Raw genomic sequence first — 26,114 nt, 5'->3', positions numbered from 1 at the left:
CAGAGAGCCTGCCAGCAGAGGGCAGAATACAACCAAATGATGACGCTCCCAGGTAAACGATTAGGACAGCCCACCAACCCAACCCAGAGCCCTGTTCTCATGATGGAATGTAATGGGAAAAGTATGATTTGAATAAATGTAGTTGTATCACAGTATAGTAGTAATATTAGTTGGTTGTAACTATATATTTCACACAGAAATGTGTGCGACCTATGATCAGGAGTCAAGCACACAGGGTACCGCCCACCACAGCTTCTCTTATAGTAACAAGGTAGTTGGTGTTACCATGGAGACGTTCCTGGATGACAACAGTGTTTTAGTTTACAGCAACGTGATGGCTTTTCCTCATCCAAAGCACTGACAGGGCGAAACAAAAACTCTCAGCAGCAGGTAAGTGTTGATGAATACTAACACACTCTTCAGCTTCTGATGCTGCTACGGAATGTTGCAGGAACTTTTACGTAAAATATTTAAGCTAATATGACTCAATCGTGAAAGAAATCCTGCCAGCATAACCTTACAGCGACTGGTAGAAGGTAACTGATATTAACGGCACAGTGTGTCATGTTACTATTACATTATCCGGGAGATATTTGAAATGTCTGTTGGTTCATTCAAGCTATTTGTGTGTTTTCCGTTCTTTCACTGACAGAAAAGCTGAGCAAGATGGAACGGCTGAAGCAGGTAACGTTAACCGACCTCGTGTTTGTAATTTAAAAATTTAAAGATGCAGTTTCACTGAACAATGTTGATATATGGGCTGATTCTGGTATAAACTGTATCTCCCTAACGAAACTTAAAAGGAGAACTCAAGGAATGTCTTTATCATAAATAAAATAATATATTTTAAGTATTGCAATAAAAATAGTTTCTGTTTTAATAGAATATTTAACTGAATTTTGTACAGTTTTTAGTAAATAAGGCTTGTACAAAACAAAAAAATTAAGAGATCATAAGAGGTATTTAATGCAATGTCCAAATAAGTGTCCGTGGTCCATATGCAACCCTCAATGTTTTTGTCTGAACTACAGATGGAGGATGACTCTATCTATAATATGAGTCAGAGCAGAGGGTATCCTGTTCCCCCACCCTTACCCATGACTTGTAATGCTGAGCCCTCAGAACTGTATCAAGTAAGAATGTCAATCACTGTGTCATACATGAACTTTTATGCTCAAGTATTTGGTAAGTTGTTAACCCTTATGCCACCATCCTTACGTTCACTCTGTTATTTTACCTCAGATGGTCATGAGGCACAGCCATTACCCACCCATCCTTCAGAGCAATTCATGGACTCTGGCAATTCCTTTTAAAGAGCAGCATCGCCACCGCACTCCCAGTGAGTCAATTGCAAACAACTACAGCCCCCGCGCCCAGGACCTAAAAATTACGAAACTCCGGCAGAGACGACACACTCTCCGTCAGCCCTTGGCAAGATCAGCAGGACCTTGTATCCTTTTGATGTTCTTTGTATATCAAACCATGGTTATTGTAACTAAGGGAAGCCTGTCTGAAGCTATCTGAGATTGCAATGTTCTTTACTTTGCTATCTGATGATAATTTAAAATGTGAACTCTTAATACTCCTGTGTAAACTTCTCAGAATGATTTTTGATCTTAATGAGGCTGTTAGCATTTATCCCTCCTGGAAGGAAACAAGCAATTACACCAAGGAGCAGGTAGTTATTCCCTTAAAGCAGCTGTTTATTATGTTTTTTTTTTTTTTTTTTGAAGCACTTGATCTGATTCCTTCATGCTTTCACAGGGAAACCTGCTCTGCTTCACTCTCACCTCGACCAAAGCCTAGATCGCGACATTTTTGCACTTCCAGCAGCTGGCCTATGAGTCCTGAAGAGCAGCTGGATATCATACACAGGCAAGAGGAGAAGATGAGGGCCATGCAGGCAGAACCCAATGAGAAGGACCTGGAGGTCAGTATGAGTGAATTCAGTTATGCACTAGTCAATTGCTGATTAGAGTCTTTTGAGTCACTTTTCTGACACATCGATGATCTTGACTTTACTCACACAGAGGTACATGTACTACATCAGCAATGGTGTCCCCAGCTCTGTGCTGGCCCCACAGCCACGTCAGCAGATGATGAACATATTGCACCTGCTGCCTCCTGACACTGAAGACAGTAGCAAAAACATCCAGATTATGAGGGCTAACATGGAAGAGGAGGTCAAAAGAGATTATTACTTCAGCCTCAAGAAGAGCATAGGTATAAAACAAAAGCATCAGTAATTGTTCCTTGTAATTGTAATTGTGTATTGCTTTATTTAGACACCCTAAGCATACACCAGTTTGACATTTAACATTGCATCTGTTTGGTCTACCATCTTGTTCCTTGCCAGTGGACTATATTTTGATAGATCCATCTGAGTGCCAGCGACTGTCCATATCCAGCATCCCCAAGCCCTTCCCCAGCAGGGTGATACGTGCTCCAGTGCCCTGGGCAGCTAGTTACAGGGAGGCCCACATGTGGCAAAACCAACACCTGTTTACTCTCAGTCACATTATGATACTACTGCAAGATGTCTGGCTACACAGGTAATGAATGTTAGATTATATTGTATTTTACCTGAATGAGTAAATGGCATGGACACATGGTCAAGGTCCCTCCAGCTAATACTGCTCATATTCCTTTTCAGCTAGATTACTAGAGCTTCTGACTGCTCTTTGACACAAGAGAAGTGGTGTCAGATACAACCACTAAATAGTATCTAGACCCATCATGGGCATGGTGGTGTGAAGTTGAATGTCTGTTTTAGTTTGTGAGATTTGACAAACAAAAACAGTGGGCTGATTTTAAAAAATAATTTGAGGTAAAACCAAAAATGTGTGAATGATAACTCATCAGTTTTTAATCTTGTTTCAGCTTCTCATCCTTGAGATTTGTCAGACTTGAGGACCTTTTTTCCAGCGGCCTCCCCCTCCTGCCATCCGATTTTGAAGAGTTTGTCCAGAGACAGTGCCAAAGCACCAGAGAAGAACTGATCGACAAGTGAGTAATGCCAGTTTACTAGACAGTCTCGAAACAGCCAGTCTGTCAGTGACACCATAAGCTGATTTCTAGGCTTAATCATTGTAGTGTGTTCTCATTGTATAGGCATGCAGTATGTACACAACCAATACAGCTAATCCTGTTGTAGGTGCAGGCTCATGTTTCCACCTTGTCCACTTTGTCAGACCCATGTCAGGCTGCCTTTCAGGGGATTGCTTTACATAGCACCTCACTTGAGGATTGCATTGCATCCTTTGTTGCATGGCTGTTGTATAGCCTGTTAGACCATGTAGCAGCCCTGTAGAATGTCTGGCTGCATGACTGAAATATGAGCCATTGTAATTTGTAGAAACTGGCCTCTGTTTGTATATTTTCATGTTTGTAATTTGTACCTGCTTGGATAACGTAGCTCAGTCTCCCATGCAGGCCATACTCAATCCAGGGGACATTGTGAGTCTCTGTCTGGCTGGGTAAATGTCAATACACACCAGGGAATAAATAAAACATATAATAACTATAGTAACTAGTACAGTCAGTTGAGCTTTTATTGAGTAGACATAATTTTGTAGACTCTGAAACAGAAAACTGTGCAGTGTGTGTGCAGAGTGTATCAGATATTCTGTGACCACACAAGCCCTTGGACAGGGATTATAAAAGAGAATTATGACCCCCAGTGTTATGTGACATAAAAGAAATTCAGCCCAGGAACACATTTGGTTTGGATTTGTGAACTTGAGTCTTCAATTATAAATAACCCAGAATTTTTAAAAAGGAGCAGATTGGTTTTAAACCAGTTTTCTCTCTGATTTGATGCCACCATGCGCCCATATTTATGTTTCCTGCTTTGAATTACAATAAGTGAAGCTCTATTGCAACAACTGCAATTCAGAAGATCATCTAGTAATATAAAGTAATACTAAGAAAAATGAGGTGAACATTGAAAACACTCAACACCATGAGCAGTACATTGTGCACTTATATAAGTAAAAGACAATAATTATTTAATGCACATAGTTAATGTTGCAGATTTCTGAATTTCATTTTTTGTGAAAGTTTAAATGAATATTAATTCATTTCTATATGTTCCTATACCCATATAACCTGCAACCTATTAATGGGTACATTTTTGTTGATGTGAACTTTCAGTTCCTCTCATGCTTTTATATTAAACAAAGAAAATATCTACAACAGAACTTTTTGCAACCATCTTCTTACAGGTGGCTGCCTCACTGTGCAACACTGTTTGACACCTTCCAGGACCTGTGGTTGCCCCTCATACCCGAGTGTGAGCAGGTGGCTCCAGTTGGTGTCCAGGAGTTCTTCAACTGTGTGGCTGCTCTCATGTCATTGCAGCTCCGAAGCCTGGTCATAGAATCATTACAGGACCTGCTATATTTCTTTACAATACATGAGGTTAGTTAAAATGGTTGTTGAAATTATGTGAGGGGGTACCCAAAAATACTGTTGCTTTTCAGAATTCAGACTGAATTGACTGTGATCCTTTATCATCACCTGCCCTATGTTCTGTTTTCTTCAGGAGGGCAATGACTTTGGCAAGGTGTTTGATGAGATGAAGTATGTTCAGTCACAGGTGCTGCTGGTTAAGCTACTAGTGAATGAGCCTGACATTGACTTTAGTCCGAGCTTCCAGGAGTGTTGGGAAGTCATTCATAGAGCCTTCATGGAAATCATCAAGAATGCTGAGAAGCTACCGAGGGTAGAGTATTCCCTCAGCACCACAAACCTCTGTCCATTTTATACTGCACAATGTTGTCTATATTTTATAATTATGGATAACACACATGCATATAATATGTGACTGACATGCTTGTTTGGCCAGGTGGAATGTAACCTTTTTCCCGATATCAAGAACTTGTACCTACGCACCGTCAGACCTGATGAATCGTTGGTTACAAACCTAATGAACAAAGCTAAGGGTATTCTCAACAGGAACACTGTTGGACCTAAAAAGTAATGACACATCAACTTTATTTATGTGTCTTTTGATTCATTTGATGAAACAGCAAGTATAAAGGAGATGCTAATACTACTTCTCATTCTTTAGGTATTTGAATGTGTATCAAAAATACAGCAATCTACTGGACAATACAGCAAAGCAGGAGATATCAGTATTCCTCCAAGAGAAGCACTCGTTAGAGGGAATTACCAGGGTAATTAACCTTTCCATCTAAAATATAAACAGAGAACTTTCTGTTTTTCAAGTGGCATTTACTGTGTTCTTGCTTCACCAAAACACTCTCCCTCGCTCAGAAAATTGAGAGCATTAATCATGTGCGGAAGGAGATTGCCTCACTGCCCATTACGGTGCCCCTGTCCATGTTTTGTCTGTGTGCTGGCAAGCTGAATGAAGACCTGTGTGACCGTGCTCACAGACTGAAAGACAAGATCATCATGTTTGAAATGGAGGAGAACCGAGAGCTCAACAAGGGGTGAGAGAAAATTCTGTGGTTTAGCACACTGCATGCATGATCATGTTTACATAAATTTGAAGAGACACAGTGTCACCTACCACCTTCCCAGGATCTGTCAAAAGTATGAGGAGATTACAGAGACCGTCAGAAGCACCCCAGAGACCACAGAGGAGTTGGTGTCTCTCAACCAGTACATTAAAAAGACCAGTGAGGTGACCACTCACAAGCTGATAGATGAGATTGATGAAGCCACATACCGCCTCAGTTTCCTTCTGGACTACGCCACTCTACCATGTATGTGAAACCTCTGGTGGTATTGTCAATTACATTGTAATCAAATGATGTGTAATGGTCAAAAATACTACCATAGAGGAATTTATATGTTTTGGGGTTTTTTGGGTTTTTGGGTTGTCTGTCTGTCCTATCCATGTGAACGTGATAGCTCAGTAATGTCATTGCACTCAAGGATGAACTGATTAGATTTTGATGGTTAAAGGTCAAAAGTCATGGTCACTGTGACTGCACAAAACATGTTCTTATGACAAAATTTCACACAAATGTTTAATATTTAATATGATTCTGGATAAACAAAGATGTAACCTGAAACTACTCTGAGTGGTGGAGGGATACAACCTAAACCCTATCCATGTAATGATATGTACCAGTATTGGCAGAAAGCAATTGCTAATTTATCTGTCTCTTTTTTTGGTTTTCTTTTTCTTTTTTTTCTTCAGCTGATGACTTGAGGCTGAACTCCCGCGTTTTTCAGTGGCCCAATCAGATTCTGATTGAGCTTGATGATGGCAAGACTCGTCTGGCCACCTTGAGAGAACAGGCTGAGGACTATCTCCAAAAGAGGTTACAGATAAACACTTTTCACACCCTCTGTCTCACACAGGCGCAACCACAATAGCTGAATGTGGTGTTTGACACTTGGTTTTTCCCTCTTCAGCCTCACCCAGGCTCCTCACAGTCTCCAACATCAGAATTTTGTTGCACCAATGTCATAGTCATTATAAGTGACTAAAGTCACTGTTTTTTACTTTCCATTTTCTCACTTCACTCTTATAGTACGCACCAAATTACTAGTATGTATGGGAGAAATTATTAAAGTCAGTGCTCCCTGACACACTGAGCTAACTGTAAAAGCTGACAACTGAAATGGCAGCTGCTATATCTCCATTTGTTGATCTCAGGATATTCAACTTTGACCAGAGGCTGCAGGATTTGGACAAGGAGATACAGGCCTTTAAGAGGAAAGAAATGATGAACATTGAGGAGATGAAGAACAATGTGGGAAATCTCTCTCAAATCACTGCCAACCTTGAGGCTGCTGTCACTGAACTAGAGGTAAGAGACACTGCAGTCTTACAGTGCAAGACTGAGACTTTTTGTTTTGAAAGTGCAGTAACAGTATAGAGAATATTGGCCTAAACAAAACATACATAGGCCTTTCTTTATCCTGAAAATCATATTTCAGATGGTAGCTGGAAACTGCTAATACTACTGTCATTCCTACAGGATATCAACAATGAGCAGACTTTGCTGGAGAGGGAGCAGAGCCAGTTCCCAATGCTGCAAATTCTCATAGCTGACAAACAGCCGTATGAACAGCTCTGGAGCACAGCACTAAACTTTCAGAGCAAGTCAGAAGTGTGGATGAATGGTAGATAACGCACCCATTTCTATTTTGCCAGAGCTACAGTGTGACCTTCATTTTGAAAGCTCTATACGTCACACATTATGACTACTGGCACACAGCAAGTACTAGCAGAATACACACCTGTTTTTCGCATTGATGTACTTCCTAAATTACTTAATTCCTAGGTCCTTTCCTACATCTGGATGCTGAGAAAATCTCTGAAGAGCTGGATACCATGTGGAGGACCATGTATAAACTGACCAAGTCTTTGTCTAATCTTCCTGGCCCTTGTCGTGTGGCCAAAAGCTTCAAAAGCAAGATAGACCAGTTCAAGCAGCACCTTCCCATCCTGACAACCATCTGTAACCCTGGCATCAAAGACCGCCACTGGGAGAAGGTCAGCTGAATCAATATTTTTTTCTTGATTAGATCATCTGACACTGATAGAAATCCAGTGTCAAATTCACTTTGTAAGGACCAAGTGCCCTGCATCTCCTGCGATCCATGAAGCTGATGTGAATAATTCATGACACTTTTGTCTGCCTACAGATTAGCAGCATTGTGGGCATGGACATCAAACCAGATGTGAACAGCTCACTGCTGAACATGTTGGACCTGGGGATGTCCAAGTTCTCTGAGAAGTAAAACACTTAATAATAGCATGTTGGAATACATGTAAAAAGCAAAATGAACACACCATAATTAGAAAACCATGGCTTGTAAGAAAAAATTATGATTATGGATTTTTCTTACCTCTGCCCTAGGATGGAAGAGATTGGAGCGTCAGCCAGTAAGGAATACTCTCTAGAAAAGTCCATGGAGAAGATGAAAACTGAATGGGCAGACCTCCAGTTCTCTTTCACTCCATACAGAGACACAGTAAGACAAACACACTTATATAATCACACAGTGCACTTTCACATTAGACATAGCACATGCTGAAAGCCTGAAACGTTGTCATTGTAATTTCCTTCAAAGCATTACATCTTGAATGTTGAATTACTGCAGGCAATTGACATGTTATGCAGGTTATCTTGCCGTCACGGTTTTTAACTTAAACTGCCTGTGAATTTTTATACAGTGAATCGACATTAACTTGTACTAACTATACTTAATATTTTATCATAGGGTACCAGTATTCTATCAGCTGTGGATGATATCCAATTGCTTCTGGATGATCATATTATTAAAACGCAGACCATGCGAGGTTCACCTTTCGTAAAGCCAATAGAGACTGAATGTAAGGTAAGACATGGCAACACAAAACATGCTTGGTCCACTTAAGAAATTGACACATAAGTAATGGGATAAAGCTTTTGCTCTCTAGGTCAGTAGGTATGAATACTAGATGTAGCCATAGTGACCTTGGTTTTTAGGAGATAACGTTCATGTTTCCTTTCTTTCTTTGCTTAATGAATGGAACGATGGAGCTGGTTATTCATACTGTGCTGTAGCAACATCCAAAAATAGGGTGACCTGTGTGTAAATACACAAACCTTTCACATTAGACACTGCAGACGAATCACATATATCACTCCAGCTGCTGTATGATGGACACAGGTGTTTCACTCTATATATCCTACAGGCAGCTATGGATGACATTATTGTAAGAAGTATCTTTCTAACATGATATAGTATTTAGATTTTAGTATTTCAAATGAGTAAAATTCAACAAACATTAGCCTTCCTGCGTGTGCCCCTGGCACATAAAGCAATAAAATAACTCTTTGTACTTGAGTTTTGTAATAAGATGTGGTCTGAGCAGGAGGATAAAAAAGCACAAATTCATGCCACAAAAAGTAACAAAATTACCTGATCTGCATAAACACAGCATACTACATACACGCACAACACTGTAAAAAAGATGATGATGATGATGAAGATGATTGTAGGCTAAAAGAATCACTACACAGTAACAATCTCAATCCAAATGTATTTTTATAGACTTGCTTTTATGTGATTTCTTTAATACTACAGTTTTTGAGTATTATATCTCTATTCTCTTATTTTACATTTTAGTGTATCCTTGTTTGTAGTTCATTGTGAATATTTGCTGATGATTGATTGTAAACTATACTTTAGACATGCTACAACTATCGTTAGTAACTTGGTAGTTATTACAATAAGGTGATTCTCCTTAGCAATGGGAGGACAAACTGGTGAGTATGCAGGACATCCTAGACTCCATGTTGAAGTGTCAGGCTACATGGCTGTACCTTGAACCCATCTTCAGCTCTGAGGACATCATTGCCCAGATGCCTGAGGAGGGGCGCAAGTTTTCCATTGTGGACAGCTACTGGAAGGATATCATCACAGAGGCTGTAAGATCCTTTTGACACACAGTTTCCTGTTTGAGTTTGCATAAATGGATCTCATGCACTGTGCTTTGACTTCCAATCTTCTAAACCAGGTTAAAGATACGCATGTGCTGGTGGCTACAGGCCAGCCCAACATGCTGGAACGCCTGCAGGAGTCCAATGTGTTCCTAGATGACATACAAAAAGGCCTCAATACCTACCTGGAAAAGAAGAGGCTATATTTCCCAAGGTTTTACTTCTAGTACAAGTTGTAATACTGCTAATGATAGTTTTGACTATTTTGTTTGAAAGCCACATTGCTACTCAGGAACATTAATGAACTACACAAAGTTTCTCAAATTACATGATATACTCATCAGAGAGATCTGCTATTAAAGTAATGGTCTGTCAGTCAGTTGCAAAGCTGTTTATATACAATCATGACTGGAGTATGTCTGAATTTCCAAACAGAATGCTTTGAAACTTAGCCTTAGATGACATTTTTCAGGGTCTTGTCAAGTATTTGTTTCAGTTTCTTCTTTCTTCCTCGTGTTCATCATATCTCCAGGTTCTTCTTTCTGTCAAACGACGAGCTGCTGGAGATCCTGTCTCAGACCAAAGACCCCCTGTGTGTGCAGCCTCACCTGAAGAAGTGCTTTGAGGGTATCGCCAAGCTGGAGTTCACTGAGGACATGGCGATCACTGGCATGATCAGCTCTGAGAAAGAGACTATCCCCTTCACAGAAAACATTTATCCAGCCCAAGCCAAGGTACAGAACAGAAAGTGTTTGTGTAAACTATATCAGTAGTTGTTTAATTTATTTTAGATTAAATGTATATATGTATCATATCTATTTTATATCCTAATATTTCTGTTATATAATCTGTTTACTGGACATAATATATGGTGGACTGCTACCATTGTTTTTTAAGGGTATGGTGGAGAAGTGGCTGCTGCAGGTGGAGAACCTAATGCTTAGGAGTGTTCGACATGTCATCCATCAAGGAGTGATTCAGTATGCTGAGGTATTTTGGGATATCACTTTATTATAAGTATTATACTGTAGTCTAGTTATGACTGGGATGGTATCATTTAATGAGGATGGTTTTTTAATGAAAATAGCTGTCAGTTCTTTGGAGCAGTATCAAAATGTAGGGTGATAAAGGATGATGACAGAACGTTGACATTTGTCCTGTAGGTGCCCAGGAAGAAGTGGGTGTTGCAGTGGCCAGGCCAAGTTGTTATTTGTGCTTCCTCCATCTTTTGGACGAGTGAAGTGTCCGAAGCCATCGAGACCAACTCCCTGCCCGTCAGTATTTATAGCCACCCATACATTTACTTCTAACTTACACATACTGTTGTCTAATATCTGTACTGACTTTCAATTCCAAAGGCCTATGTAGAGAAGTGTAACGCCCAGATTGGTGACATTGTGGAGCTAGTGCGTGGGAAGCTCCCAGGAGGGGCAAGGATGACCCTTGGTGCCCTTACTGTGATTGATGTTCATGGTAATATCTAAATATCACATATTCTGTCAATCCTTGTCAGACATTTTAAAGGGATGCAGTGTACTCTCCTGATTAAATCCAGTTCCTTTCCCCTCCTAGCTCGAGATGTTGTAGCGAAACTGGCAAAGGACGGCATCTCCTCACTCAATGACTTTGCATGGATTTCACAGCTGCGCTACTTCTGGGAGGGTGGAGATGTGATGCTGCGCATGATCACCACATATTTGAAATATGGCTATGAATATCTGGGCAACTCCGGCCGTCTGGTCATCACACCACTTACAGACCGCTGCTACAGGTAAATTACAGTGACTAGTCCTTTTATCTCTGGGTGGAAAGCTGCAAAATACAATATCATGGTAAGAACTAGCCTGATAAAAACATACTGTAACCTCTAAATTTAATTCAAATGTCCAAGATGTGAAATTATTTCATAGTATCATTTGGTCAAATGCCACAGAACTCTAATGGGGGCTTTGAAGTTGAACTTAGGAGGAGCTCCTGAGGGTCCTGCAGGAACTGGCAAGACTGAGACCACAAAAGATCTGGCAAAAGCTTTGGCTAAACAGGTACATTAAAACTGTTTTTAGTAAAACACTGATCTGCATTTTATTCATGTGTTTCATTTTTTTTCTTAGTACTGACATTAAAGCTATTATTTGTTTGTAGTGTGTGGTTTTTAACTGCTCTGATGGTCTGGACTACAAGGCAATGAGTAAGTTCTTCAAAGGATTGGCTCAGTCTGGAGCCTGGGCTTGCTTTGATGAGTTCAATCGTATTGAGGTGAGTACTACCATTGTTATTGAGATCATATCTGTGTATCTAATTAGATCATTTGCAACTCAGCAAGCTGTAGAGACGCTGCTTTTGGTTTTATGTGAAACCGGTTTAACAAAGAGGGTAACTGACAGATTGCGGCTCATACAAAACAGTGCTGCTAGAGAAGAAAACAAGGCTTTTTATAACTCCTGCCTTTTCTGCATTACACTGGCTCAATTTTTCTTAGCTCAGGATTTTTTGGGAGGATTTTAAAGCTCTGCGTGGATTTTCACTTTTTAATGTCAGTATATCTGTCCTTGTATAACCTGACATGTACTCTCTGATCTTTATCGACAAAAATGTATCACGTAGTAAGCATGCATCTAAACGTTGTCTTTAACCTGCTTAGTGTGAGTTTGTAAGTGAAATACATTTAAGTTCCATGTCATGAAATTGATATATAAATAGATAAAATAGACATGATGTTCATATAGATTGTGGATGATGATGATTAATATTGTTGTTGTTATTTCTCTGGCACATTGCAATGATTGCCTTAACTCAAAGAATTGATTTCTGAAGGCATTCAGATTATTTATTATAGTCTATTGCAATACATATGCAATACATGTTCACTTGGTTACTCACTTTGTGTTTGTGTGTGTCACAGGTGGAGGTGCTTTCTGTGGTGGCTCAGCAGGTCCTCTGCATACAGCAGGCCATTGCCAAGGATCTAAAGACCTTCCTGTTTGAGGGGACAGAACTGTCACTCAATCCAACCTGCTCCGTCTTCATCACCATGAACCCTGGTTATGCTGGCAGGGCTGAACTCCCTGACAACCTGAAGGTACATCACTGTAGCACTGTAGTATGGCGTTAAAATCACTGAATGGAATGAACTCTAAGGAGGATTATACAATTATTAAAGGACAATAAGATGCTGAACTGTATATATACAAGTCAATCTTGTCTTGCAGGCTCTTTTCCGCACCGTGGCTATGATGGTTCCAGACTATTGTCTCATTGGAGAGATCTCACTTTACTCCATGGGCTTCATTGAATCTCGCAGGTATGAGTGAAAAATGTCTGGTGCAAAATGTTTTTAGTGAGTATATTGTTTTCAGACAAGAATTGGTAAGTTCATATACCAAACCAAGCCTCCTCTTTCAATTTTACTGTCAGTCTGGCCCAGAAGATTGTGGCCACCTACCGTTTGTGCTCCGAGCAGCTGTCCTCCCAGCACCACTATGACTACGGTATGCGAGCTGTGAAGTCTGTGCTGACTGCAGCAGGGAATTTGAAGCTGAAGTACCCAGAGGAGAACGAGAGTGTACTTTTGCTTAGGGCGCTGATGGATGTCAACATGGCAAAGTTTCTGGCGCAGGATGTGCCTCTGTTCCAGGTGACAGATTTTGTACCAAATCCACCTGCAGCTAGTGTTTGTTTTTCTTTTCTGTGTGTGCATCAGTTGGTTTACTAATTATTCATTTCAATTCTCCCGCTGCTGTCCACAGGGTATCATCTCTGATTTATTTCCTGGAGTTGTCCTTCCAAAACCAGACTATGATCTCCTCCTCAAGGCTCTCAATGACAACATTGCTAAGCTCAACTTACAGCCTGTCCCATGGTTCATTGGCAAAATTATCCAGGTGCCAAGGAGGAACATTGCTTTGTAATCCTTAAGACTCATAAAGGTTGTTTGGCTAAGTGTTATACTTCAACCAAATAAATGTACTGTGATTGTGATTGTGTTTAGGTGTATGAGATGATGTTGGTACGCCATGGCTTTATGATAGTAGGAGACCCTCTTGGAGGAAAAACTTGTGCTTATAAAGTCCTTGCTGCTGCCCTAGGAGACCTTCACAAAGGTAGCGTATTCAATTTATTTACCATTTACCTGTTGGTCCTTAGTAAGCCAGTAACACACACTGACTGAAGCCACTTTTATTTAATAGATATGGTTTAGTTTCAGTTTCAATGTTTTACTATTATTTTATTAAACTTTTTATGCTCTCTAATTCTCATTTAGCCGATCTGATGGAGGAGTTTGCAGTGAACTACTGCATCATCAACCCCAAGTCTATCACCATGGGCCAGCTGTATGGCTGCTTTGATCCTGTCAGCCATGAGTGGTCTGATGGTGTCCTGGCCACCTCCTACAGGGATCAGGCAATCTCCACCTCAGACAATCGACAGTGGATCATCTTTGATGGGCCCATTGATGCTGTCTGGATTGAAAATATGAATACTGTGCTGGATGACAACAAGAAGGTACTAGCCATTTTGATGTCTTTCTCATTATAGTTTTATTTTAATCAACAACTGCTAATCAGATTCCCATGATATTTGGGGTGCATGCTCATGGTTTGTAAAGGATTTGACGTTTGATTTACTATACTCAAACAAAAAGCCTCTGTCTTGTACACTCTGTTCTCCACTAGCTTTGTTTGATGAGTGGTGAGATCATCCAGATGAGTGCCAAGATGAGTCTGATCTTTGAAACTGCTGACCTGGAGCAAGCATCCCCGGCTACCGTCAGTAGGTGAGCAACACAGAAAGAGGCTGCACCAGCATACGCGTTTAAAGTTACTGTATTCTGGTTTTTGAATGAAACCTTCTGTCTGAAGGTGTGGAATGATCTACATGGAACCTCATCAGCTGGGCTGGACTCCTCTGAGAGACTCTTACATGAACACACTGCCTGAAAGCCTGAGCGCAGAACATAAAGAGCTGGTGAAATTACAAACATGCATGTCTTGATCAGCTCAATAATGGCCATTTATGTTTTTGTTCCTTTTAGGTCCTTTAAGATCTCATTTGATGTGTCTTATTTTTATTTCTTTGGTCTTAACATCCCACAGATCGTGGACCTTTTTGATTGGTTAGTTCAGCCCTGTCTGGACTTTATAGACAGCGAGTGTCGTTTTGTGGTTCAAACATCTCCCATCCACTTGGCCTATAGTCTAATGAAGCTATATACCTGCCTGATGGGTCAGTAAGAATGACATTTAACTGATAATTAATCAAGCCAGAAATATTCCTGTTCGTCAGTGTGTTTGTCAGTGTGTTTGTCAACGTTCCTGTCTCGTCTATTTCCAGATGAAATTTCTGCATCAGGAACTAACGGCACACAAAGTATGTCCAGCCAGCAGATAACCATGTGGCTGCAGGGCCTGTTTCTAATTGCAGTCGTATGGACTCTGGGTGGGACTATCACCGGGGACAGTCGTAAGAAGTTTGATGTCTTCTACCGCAATCTGATCATGGGCATGGACGATGAGCACCCTCGGCCTAAGAGTATTAAACTCAAAAAGAACAACGTCTTCCCTGAGAGAGGTCACAAAATTTCAACAAAAAAAAAATGTATATAGTTTTTATATCAATTAAAAATTTGCTTTTTTGATATTAGTAATGAATGATTTTTTGCAGGCAGTGTCTATGACTACTACTTCCATAAGGATGGACAAGGGCAGTGGAATGTATGGACTGATTCAATCACAAATGAAGAGAACGTCATCTCAGATGGAGCCAATGTGAGTACGTTCAGGTCACAGAGGTTACCAGTCCTGGCCACGTTCCCTGAACCTCAGTTTTTCCTTACCAGGTGTCAGACCTCATCATCCCAACCATGGAGACTGCACGTCAGCTTTTTTTCCTGCGTACCTATCTGGCACATGAAATACCCATGCTGTTTGTGGGGCCCACTGGCACTGGCAAATCTGTTATCAACAAAAGCTTCTTGGTAAAGTTGCCTAAGGAGCAGTACACACCCAACTGTATCAACTTCTCAGCCCGCACTTCAGCAAATCAGACCCAAGATATCATCATGGCAAAGCTGGACCGAAGAAGGAAGGGCGTGTTTGGACCTCCTGTGGGGAAGAAGTGTGTCGTCTATGTTGGTAAAGCTGGTTACACATACTTACTAGTATTACTGAAAGAGGATAGGAGTGTGTAAATTATATTTATTTTGAATGTGCAGTATACTGATATTGTTATCTGTTTTTCATAGATGACTTAAACATGCCAGCTAAAGAAATCTATGGTGCCCAGCCCCCAATCGAATTGTTAAGGCAGTGGATTGACCACCGCCACTGGTATGACAAGAAGGACACTTCCGTATTGAACATAGTGGATATGCTGTTTTTGTCGGCAATGGGGCCGCCTGGTGGTGGGAAGAATGACATTACAGGTATGTTGAAATAATTACTTGTTTTTCTCTAATATTAGGGACTTAACCAGGGAAGCAGCACTTATAATATTAACTTTAATTAACATAATTTTTTAAATGCTAGGCCGCTTCACTCGTCACTTGAATGTCATCTCAATTGATTGCTTTGATGATGAAACACTGACCAAGATATTCAGCTCCATCACTGACTGGCACTTCAGCAAAGGGTTTGATGCCTCTTTCTACAGGTAACTCATCAAATAAATTTTTGAATGTTGTAGAGCAGACGAATGCCATGAATTATCTTTGTTACAAAAGCATATTTTGTCTTATGTCCTAGGCTAGGCAAGATCATGGTCCAGGCCACCATGGCAGTCTATAAGGATACCATGGACAGTTTCCTCCCCACCCCATCGAAATCCCACTACATCTTCAACCTGCGAGACTTTGCTCGAGTGATACGAGGTGTACTCTTGGCTCCACCCACGCACATGCAGGTAAGAGTGGAAACAATTGTGAAATGTCAAGATGAATTGTTGTGAATTGCTTTAACATCTCTTCTTCATGTATTTTGGCCATTTGTGTCAGGACGGAGACAAACTGGTCCGCCTATGGATCCATGAGATCTACCGCGTTTTCTATGACCGACTCATTGACAACGAGGATAAGGAGACATTCTTTAGCATTGTCAAAGAGAGAACCTCAAACTTCTTTAAGCAGAGTGTGGAAAAGGTGCCTTCTCACACACACACACACACACACACACACACACACACACACACACGCAATGATGGGAAAATGAAAATAAGCTAGTACTATAGTACCTCTTTTCTCTTTGTCTGAGATTAATATTTATGTACATGGTCCCTGACAGCTAAATGTAAGAAACTAAGCTTAGAGTCAGCTGCAAAACAATACTGCAGTCACAAGCTTTTTTCAGGAAGTCAGACCCAAAACACAAGCAATAAACACACAAACTGTTAGAAAAGCTGCTACTTTGTGTGTAGTGGAGTACAGATTTAATTTTTTCTAAATCTCTTCTATTTTTGTCTAGCTCCTGAGTCATCTCAGCCCAGATGGCAACGTAGTGGATGAGAGCATCCGTAGCTTGTTCTTCGGTGACTATGCCAATCCTGATGCTGACATTAAGGCCTACGATGAAATCAGAGACTTGAGTGCCTTGCAAGAAGTGATGGAGTTCTACCTGGATGAGTACAACAACTGCAGCAAGGCACCCATGTCTCTTGTAATGTTCAAGTTTGCCATCGAGCACATTTCCCGCATCTGCCGTGTGCTGAAACAAGACAACGGCCACCTTCTACTCGTCGGCATCGGTGGCTCAGGGCGTCAGAGCACCACGAAGCTGGGTACTTTTATCAATGATTACGTCTTGTTTCAGATTGAGCTGACCAAAAACTACAGCATGTCAGACTGGCGAGATGACCTAAAGCGGATAATGGTTAAAGCAGGCATTGAGGGAAAGAGCTTAGTCTTCCTGTTTAATGACAGCCAAATTAAGGACGAGGCCATGTTGGAAGACATCAACATGCTGCTTAACACTGGCGACGTACCCAACATCTTTGCTGCTGATGAGCGTGCTGACATCATTGATAAAGTGCAGGGGATTGCCCGGATGGAAGGCAAAAAGATTGATGCTACTCCACTCTCAATGTACAACTTCTTTATTGACCGTGTGAAGGCCAATCTTCACATTGTGCTAGGTAGGTACCTTGCCGTGTCAATTTTCTTTTCTTTTTTTAATATTCAATTAAGTTTTACTTAGTAGTTGTAACACGGAATCATTTTATTCAACAGCCATGAGTCCCATTGGTGATGCATTTAGGAACCGCCTAAGGATGTTCCCCTCCCTTATCAACTGCTGCACCATCGACTGGTTTCACGCATGGCCAAATGATGCTCTGGAGATGGTGGCCCACAAGTTCCTAGAGGATGTGGAAATGGAGAGTGAAATTAGACTAGAGTAAGGACATAAATAACCATGCAGAAAAGTAGTACTTGTTCCAGTTGCGTAACACTGTGCAGATTGCCCACACATTTGTCTTTCTTTCTGTGTCTCAGGGTGGTGGAGATGTGCAAGACCTTCCAGACAAGTGTTGTAGAGATGTCTCAAAGGTACTTCTCCAGATTAAGGAGACACAACTATGTCACGCCCACCTCTTACCTTGAACTCATCCTCACCTTCAAGGCTCTGCTCAATGTCAAGAGGAATGAAGTTGACACTGCGAAGAAACGCTACATTGTTGGTCTTGAGAAACTGGAGTTTGCTGCATCTCAGGTGATTCCCCCTTTAAAGTAATAGTACCATGAATGTTAACTTGTTTCTCAGACCAAACCAGCTCCATACTGTGTTTACAGGTGTCAGTGATGCAGCAGGAGCTGACAGACTTGAAGCCAGAGCTCATCCAGACCTCAGCTGAGACGGATAAGATGATGGTTAAGATAGAGGGGGAAACAGTGGAGGTGGATGCTAAGAAAGAGCTAGTGTCTGCTGATGAAAAAGTGGCAAATGAAGCAGCAGCTGCAGCCCAAGCCATTAAGGTATCCATGTATTTCAGGAGCAAAGGCACATTTTGATAATCAAATATTATCAGTATTTTGGTTTCGCAGGCATTTACATATTTAGACACTGATAATGGTTATCTTTCAGGATGAGTGTGAGGGAGACCTGGCAGAAGCAATGCCTGCTTTGGAAGCTGCCCTGTCAGCCCTGAACACTTTAAAACCTTCAGACATTACAGTAGTAAAGTCTATGCAGAACCCACCTGGCCCAGTCAAACTAGTCATGGAGTCCATCTGTACCATGAAGGGCATCAAACCTGAGAGAAAACCTGATCCTAGCGGCTCAGGTAAGATCTTCTAAGCTTTGAAAGAATCATCTTCTTAATGTAAGGTTTGTAAGGCTAATTGCATCAAGTGTTTGTATTACAGGTAAGATGATTGAGGACTTCTGGGGCCCCTCTAAAAAGCTCCTTGGAGACCTGAAGTTTTTGGACAGCCTCAAAACCTATGACAAAGACAACATTCCTGCCAGTAACATCAAGAAAATCAGAGATAAGTTTATTGGCAACCCTGAATTCCAGCCCTCTGTTATTAAAAATGTCTCCTCGGCTTGCGAGGGTCTCTGTAAATGGGTGCGAGCGATGGAAGTCTATGAGCGTGTAGCCAAAGTCGTAGCGCCCAAGAAGGAGAGATTGAAGCTGGCTGAGGACGAGTTGGCTGTACAGATGGAAATGTTGACTGTGAAGAGAGCTGAGCTGAAAAAAGTAGAGGATAGACTGCAGAGCCTGAATGATGACTTGGCAGCCATGATTAAAAAGAAGAGCGAGCTGGAAGACAACATTGAATTGTGCTCTCAGAAACTGATCAGGGCAGAAAAACTGATTGGAGGACTGGGAGGAGAGAAGGACAGGTGGACAGAGGCAGCGAGGCAACTAGGGATTAGGTATATCAGAATATATACTCTATATTAATCTGTTAGTCATGATGTGGTGTGGTGTGCATGAAGTTTAATATTAATCAGATTGGTACTATATTTCCCCTCTGCAGATACACCAACCTGACAGGTGACATACTCCTCTCTTCAGGAACTGTATCTTACCTCGGGGCATTTACAGTAGACTACCGTATAGAGTGCCAGGAAAAGTGGCACATCCTGTGCCAAGAGAAGAAAATCCCCTGCTCCGAGGACTTCACCCTCAGCAACACCCTGGGTAACCAGGTGGCCATCAGGGCTTGGCAGATTGCTGGGCTGCCAGTGGACTCTTTTTCAACAGACAACGGTATTATTGTGTTTAACTCCCGTCGCTGGCCCCTAATGATTGACCCTCAAGGTCAAGCCAACAAGTGGATCAAAAACATGGAGAAAGCTAATAAGCTTGCTGTCATCAAGCTGTCAGATGGAAACTATGTGAGAATCTTGGAGAATTGCATCCAGTTTGGTACGCCTGTTCTTTTGGAGAATGTTGGTGAAGAACTTGATCCCGTTCTTGAACCTGTGTTGCTGAAGCAGACCTTCAAACAGCAGGGTGTCGAATACATGAAAATAGGAGAGAATATTGTGGAATATTCGAAAGACTTTTTGTTCTACATGACCACTGGGCTGAGGAACCCTCACTACCTCCCTGAAGTGGCTGTCAAAGTATGTCTGCTGAACTTTATGATCACTCCACAAGGCTTACAGGACCAGCTTTTAGGGATTGTAGCAGCTAAAGAGAAACCTGAGCTGGAAGAGAAGAAGAACCAGCTCATTCTGGAGAGTGCTGCCAACAACAAGCAGCTGAAAGAAATTGAGGATAAGATCTTACAGGTTCTCTCCTCTTCTGAAGGGAACATCCTGGAGGATGAGACAGCAATTAAGATCTTGTCTTCTTCCAAGATCCTCTCTGAGGAGATCTCTGAGAAGCAAAAAATTGCCAGTGTCACTGAGAAAGAGATTGATGACACTCGCATGGGCTACCGTCCTGTGGCTGAGCACTCCTCCGTATTGTTTTTCTGCATCTCAGAGCTGGCGAACATTGAGCCTATGTACCAGTACTCCCTGACCTGGTTCATCAACCTCTACTTGTATTCCATCGCTGAGAGCGTTAAGAGTGATGATGTGGCTGAAAGAATCAACAACATTGTTGAGCACTTTACCCTCTGCATCTATAATAATGTTTGCCGGTCACTTTTTGAGAAGGATAAGCTGCTCTTCTCCCTGCTGCTCACTGTAGGCATCATGCAGGGTAAGGGCCAGGTTGATGACCAAGTCTGGCGCTTCCTCTTAACAGGTGGTATTGCTCTGGATAACCCATATCCCAACCCTGCTCCAGAGTGGCTGACTGAGAAATCTTGGTCTGAGATTGTCAGGGCCTCCAAACTTCCAAACTTGGATGGTTTCTTTGAACATGTCCAAGACCACATCTCAAAATGGAAGAAGCTTTACGACTCAGGAAAGCCCCATAAAGACCAGTTGCCTGACCAGTGGAGTGAGGTGGGAGGGATGGACCGAATGGTTGTGATCAGGTGCTTCAGGCCCGATAAACTGGTTCCAGCAGTGCAGGATTTTATAGCAGATAACATGGGACAGGCTTACATTGAACCACCTACCTTTGACCTGGCAGGGAGCTACAAAGACTCAAACTGCTGCTCTCCTCTTATCTTTGTTTTGTCACCCGGATCTGATCCAACTGCAGGTAATTAACCAAAGACCTGTCCACCTTCTACTCCTGATTTTATTTTTGAATGCCAAAAGTCTTTAATGCAGCATTACCATGTTCCGTCAGGTTTGCTGAAGTTTGCTGATGACCTAGAAATGGGGGGCGGTAAGACCCAAACCATTTCCCTCGGGCAGGGCCAGGGGCCGATAGCAGCTCAGATGATAGACAAAGCCATCAAACAGGGCACCTGGGTGGTACTGCAGAACTGCCACCTGGCCACCAGCTGGATGCCCAGTCTGGAGAGGATCTGTGAGGAAACCATCACCCCAGAGAACACACACACTAACTTTAGGTAACAGATTTTACACAGTGAGCTTCACTGGAGCATGTTCTTGCATGATGAAGACGATAAAGGCGAGCATCTATGCTCTTCTTCCCAGGTTGTGGTTAACCAGTTATCCATCCGACAAGTTCCCAGTCAGTATCCTTCAGAATGGGCTGAAGATGACCAATGAGCCTCCTAAAGGAATAAGAGCCAACCTGCTGCGCTCTTACCTGAGTCACCCCATCTCTGACCCTGCCTTCTTTGCCAGCTCCACGAAACAAGCCATTTGGCAGAAGTTCCTGTTTGGTCTTACCTTCTTCCATGCACTAGTACAGGAAAGGAGGAACTTTGGACCTCTGGGTGAGGCATATACTTTTTTACTTTTATCCTTTTTTTTCACACTTTTCATTTTAACAAATTATTTTTTGTAATTCTTGATTCTACTTTTTGAATCTTTAGTCCACCATTTTCTGTGTAATATGTTCTTGCTCCATTCTCTCTTGAGGTTGGAATATTCCCTATGAGTTTAATGAGTCTGACCTGAGGATCAGTATGAGGCAGATCCAGATGTTCCTGGATGAGTATGATGAAGTTCCGCTGGAGGCCCTCACATACCTTACAGGTGAGAGTTTCATAGCTGTTAACACAGCTGGACATTAAATTACACCAATGACACGGGCAGCATAGTGATATTCTGAGTAGGTCGGTCACCCATGAATATCCTTTTGTCTTTAGTTTTGATTGTTGCTTTATTTTTTTCACAGGTGAATGCAACTATGGAGGCAGGGTGACAGATGACAAAGACAGACGTCTGCTGCTCTCAATCCTGTCCATCTTCTACAGTTGGGAGCTGATAGAGCAGGAATGCTATAACCTGTGTGAGGGAGATCTGTATTATGTCCCAGCTTATGGCCCCTATCAGGTACTGCCAGAGCTCTGGTCAATTCCTAATCAATGCTACAGTGTAAGGCTGCGATATAGCTGTCATTATCAGTAATGACATGACATAAATATAGGCTTGCATTTCAGAAGAACACAAAAGCAGCTGATTTCACAATTTCACCAGAGGAACATGTATAATATTTGTTTGGTATGGAATCTAGATAATCTTCTGCCTTGAGGGCACACTGTTCTAGATCAATGTTATAAGTCAAGTAATTCTATATTTCTATATTTATATTCTATGATTATAATTCTATTTTTTAAATGATATTCTTTATTCCAGACGTATGTTAACTACATTCGCAGTCTACCGATTTGTGCCGATCCGTGCGTGTTCGGACTTCACAGCAACGCTGACATCACAAAGGATAATCAAGAGACCAATCTGCTCCTTGATGGAGTACTGTTAACACTGCCCAGGCAGATGGGAGGCGGGGCTAAATCTCCTCAGGTTTGCACTGTCTGCAGTCTGCAGCAGTCAGACTTTTATTTTACACTTTTACTCTTATTTCGCAGAGGAAACAGTATGTGTAAAGTTGTTGTCTTATGTACAAGGTTCATGTTGTCTTCTGTTTATGTTGTAGGAAGTGGTAGATGAGCTTGCAGAAGACATCCTGTCTAAACTGCCAGCAGACTTTGACATACAAATGGTGATAGAGAAATACCCTGTCATGTATGAGGAGTCTATGAATACTGTTTTGAGACAGGAAGTAATCCGCTTCAACAGGTACTTGTTGCTATGTAATTAACTATTCAGCTTACAAAATACTTAATTATGAATAACTCAAATGTCGATCACCATGTCTGTAAAGGACACACTCATTAAATCCTTTACAATTAATAATTAATCACACTCCCCTTCTGTCAGACTCTCACATGTGGTGCGGGTCAGCTTGGTGAACATCCGAAAAGCTTTGAAGGGCCAGATTGTTATGTCTGCTGAACTTGAGAACGTCTTTACCAGCATGCTGTTGGGCAAGGTGCCTGCTATGTGGGCAGCCAAGTCCTACCCGTCCCTCAAGCCAATGGGGAGCTACATGACCGATCTGTTGGCCAGGCTGCAGTTCCTACAAGTAAGAATTCTGGTTGTTGGAGGTCACACAGACCTTGAATGAAGGGGAACACATTTGAAATATGACTCGCAAGATGAATGAAGCACATACAAAGTAGTAATCTTTAGTGTATATATATGTAGCAAAAAATGAACAAAGACGACATCAGACCAAACTAATTCATTGAGTTTTTGTGAGGCAACACTGAGAGTGAATGACATTGCTTGTTTCCAATATGCTTCTACACTATTAATGTGCTTTGATGTCTGTTTTGACAGGATTGGATAGATAACGGCCCACCTACAGTCTTCTGGCTCTCTGGCTTTTACTTCACCCAGTCATTCCTAACTGGAGTGTCTCAGAATTTTGCCAGGAAGTACACCATCCCCATAGACTACATCGGCTTTGAATATGAGGCACGAAATGATAGCTCTCTTCAGTGTTTTTGCTCACATTCAATCATAATAATTTAACAATATGGTGATAATTTGGGTTGATATTCATGCTCTGAGTTGTGTTTCAGGTAACCAAAGAGGAGACCCACATGGATGAGAAGCCAGAGGACGGAGCCTATGTTAAGGGCCTTTTCATGGAGGGTGCACGCTGGGACAGGGAGAACATGGTTATTGGAGAGTCCCTCCCCAAGATCCTATTTGACTCTTTGCCCATCATCAAGCTTAGACCTGGCGAGATGGCCAAGTTTCAACATGAAAACATTTACGTTTGTCCTATTTACAAAACCAGCGCTCGCAGAGGGACCTTGTCCACCACAGGCCACTCCACCAACTATGTCCTGTCCATCGAGCTACCCTCCGACAAGCCACAGAAACACTGGATTAACCGCGGGGTGGCATGCCTCTGCCAGCTGGACGACTAAGAATAGAAACCTACTCGTAAACTATTAAACTATTGTGTACGCCAAAGAAATGCCTTTGTGTTTAAATGCAAAAGTCTTGAAAAAGACACTTTTTTTATTTCTATATTAAAACCAGATTTCTCATGGGAGATTTTCGCTTTCAGGTTTCAAATTCTGTATATTATCTGTGTGACCATGGAATTCTATATAACTAAACCAGAATGAGACAGAAAAAAATCATATAGTTTTCTCTGTCCTGATACTGCCACAAAGTCTGGCATCTGTAACAATGTGACTTAGCATATCTGGCAGGATGTACTGGGCTGAAGGTTATACTTGTAGCTGTAATAACCTGCACTACATGTTCAATTATTTGAGTTCATAAATTCACTCTTAGGTGCATTTTTCATGTAGTAAAGTCTAGAGGATACCCTAGGTTAGTCATTACACTCATGACTCATTTTTTTCTGATGTTTCAGGACAATCATCTGCCAAGGTTTTACACCAAACACTGTTCATAATAGTTCTGTGCTGCACTGTTTGTACTGATTCTAGTTAAAATACTGATGTATGTTTGTACTATGATGCACTTTATTCCGCACGTTTATTTTCTTTATGGTTCTATTTTTTCACAATGGGTGGTTGGTCACTTTAAAGATTTATAACTTCATACTTAATAAAATCAACATAATGTCAACATAAGCTGAATAAATGTCAGTATTTGCTTCGTTCCTATAAGAGCAGCTGCACCTTAGACCGATATCTGTCTATCTCTCACAGGTCTGCCAGCTGTGTGTTCTCAAGGCAAACACTAGATGGAAGCAAAGGCAAACTGGGGTCTCACTATTGACAGGTGAAGAGCAAAAAGTGGTTGATGATACCAACAAATACTTTTTATTTTTTATATTCAACTGAGATATAGTCTGAAATCCATAGACTAACTTAACAACTAGACTTAACTAAACCTAACAGTTTAGAATAACTATGTACAAACTCACTAGTGATAATACTACAGTAAATGCCAAAAACCTACACAAATTAATATGATTTGGTGTATGTTTATGCAGTTAAGAAGGTATGCCATAAAGTGCCAATATGGCTTATGGGAAATAAACGTCTTCATTTTGTCAAACAGTGATTACTATTGGAACATAAACATTGCCAATTTTTCCAGACCATAGTGTCATTTGTTTGTGATATTTAAATTGAATCATCAGAAGTATGGAAGGATGTCTCATAATGTCAAAGAAAATTCTGCTCACATTAAGGACTGAAAAAAAGTTGCCAAGCACCTGCCTCACCATCCTTGACTGAGGTTTGTTGAGGAGTATGAGTAATGTACTGTATAACAACAATTTTCTGTCCTGACAAGCGGATTCATGACTCAGTTACTGAATTGCCAAAATGTTCTCTCCATACAGGCCATGCATTATAACACAGGATGACACAAATCACCACTGAGTCCAATTCAACAAAAACCTTTGTGGTAAAAGAAGGTGTTTACATTAAAATCATGGTGGTACAGTTTCTCATCCTCAGGCCTATAACTTTAGATCAGACGGCTGGTGAGTGGTGCTGCTGGGCCGATGCTGTATTTATGCCGGCGCTGCTTGATGTTCTGTGTAGTCAGCAGTTGTGGGTTCAAACATAATTCATCTGAATTCAACTGCCGCATCAATACACACCCTAGATTATAGAGCATAAAATATTGCAGCATTAAATCTATATATTATAAAAATGCACCTGATGGAGGCTCCCGTGGCAGATGCTCTTAACTTCAGTGTGTGTTTAGGGGTGTGTGGGAGCCATACTTGTGCACCTTCAGAATCCCATCTGTAACTTAGGGACCCTCTAAAGCCACAACTTCAGGGTTTAGTCTGACTCCAGCTCCAGTTTTCACTTTTTTCTGAAAAGACAGAAGAAGAATGTGAGAGCTCTAAATATCAGAGAAAGATCCCAGCTGTGTG

General features: G+C 41.4%; 1 protein-coding gene across 1 annotated transcript; it reads left to right on the top strand.

The window, feature by feature from the left end:
• The first annotated feature begins 666 nt into the window (after positions 1-666).
• dnah3 (dynein axonemal heavy chain 3) lies at positions 667-24,978 on the top strand. Its single transcript, XM_056399693.1, has 62 exons — positions 667-684; positions 1,032-1,133; positions 1,243-1,450; positions 1,633-1,678; positions 1,765-1,930; positions 2,031-2,223; positions 2,357-2,552; positions 2,881-3,006; positions 4,224-4,419; positions 4,544-4,723; positions 4,847-4,977; positions 5,072-5,177; positions 5,278-5,456; positions 5,548-5,732; positions 6,173-6,296; positions 6,635-6,788; positions 6,960-7,104; positions 7,266-7,477; positions 7,630-7,721; positions 7,845-7,959; positions 8,209-8,325; positions 9,222-9,401; positions 9,491-9,627; positions 9,946-10,147; positions 10,311-10,403; positions 10,577-10,687; positions 10,772-10,886; positions 10,986-11,184; positions 11,347-11,455; positions 11,556-11,669; positions 12,316-12,492; positions 12,623-12,714; positions 12,828-13,047; positions 13,160-13,294; positions 13,402-13,513; positions 13,675-13,916; positions 14,087-14,187; positions 14,273-14,378; positions 14,507-14,636; positions 14,745-14,981; positions 15,075-15,178; positions 15,250-15,544; positions 15,655-15,834; positions 15,938-16,061; positions 16,154-16,310; positions 16,402-16,545; positions 16,868-17,534; positions 17,629-17,794; positions 17,893-18,109; positions 18,190-18,372; positions 18,482-18,680; positions 18,763-19,276; positions 19,381-21,008; positions 21,099-21,324; positions 21,413-21,657; positions 21,803-21,919; positions 22,062-22,219; positions 22,523-22,690; positions 22,824-22,966; positions 23,108-23,312; positions 23,570-23,707; positions 23,815-24,978. Exons 1-62 carry the CDS (start codon positions 667-669, stop codon positions 24,166-24,168), a joined length of 12,135 nt encoding a protein of 4,044 aa, XP_056255668.1. The 3' UTR covers positions 24,169-24,978.
• Positions 24,979-26,114: the final 1,136 nt, after the last annotated feature.

Source organism: Seriola aureovittata, chromosome 16 (genome assembly GCF_021018895.1).
Source record: "Seriola aureovittata isolate HTS-2021-v1 ecotype China chromosome 16, ASM2101889v1, whole genome shotgun sequence".
Lineage (NCBI taxonomy): Eukaryota > Metazoa > Chordata > Actinopteri > Carangiformes > Carangidae > Seriola > Seriola aureovittata.
This window is presented reverse-complemented; position numbering and strand designations above follow the sequence as displayed.

Coding starts and splice junctions, on each gene's coding strand:
- dnah3 (XM_056399693.1), top strand. Junction 5,733..6,172: donor GGACTACGCCACTCTACCAT/GTATGTGAAACC, acceptor TTTTTTCTTCAG/CTGATGACTTGAGGCTGAAC. Junction 13,514..13,674: donor CCTAGGAGACCTTCACAAAG/GTAGCGTATTCA, acceptor ATTCTCATTTAG/CCGATCTGATGGAGGAGTTT.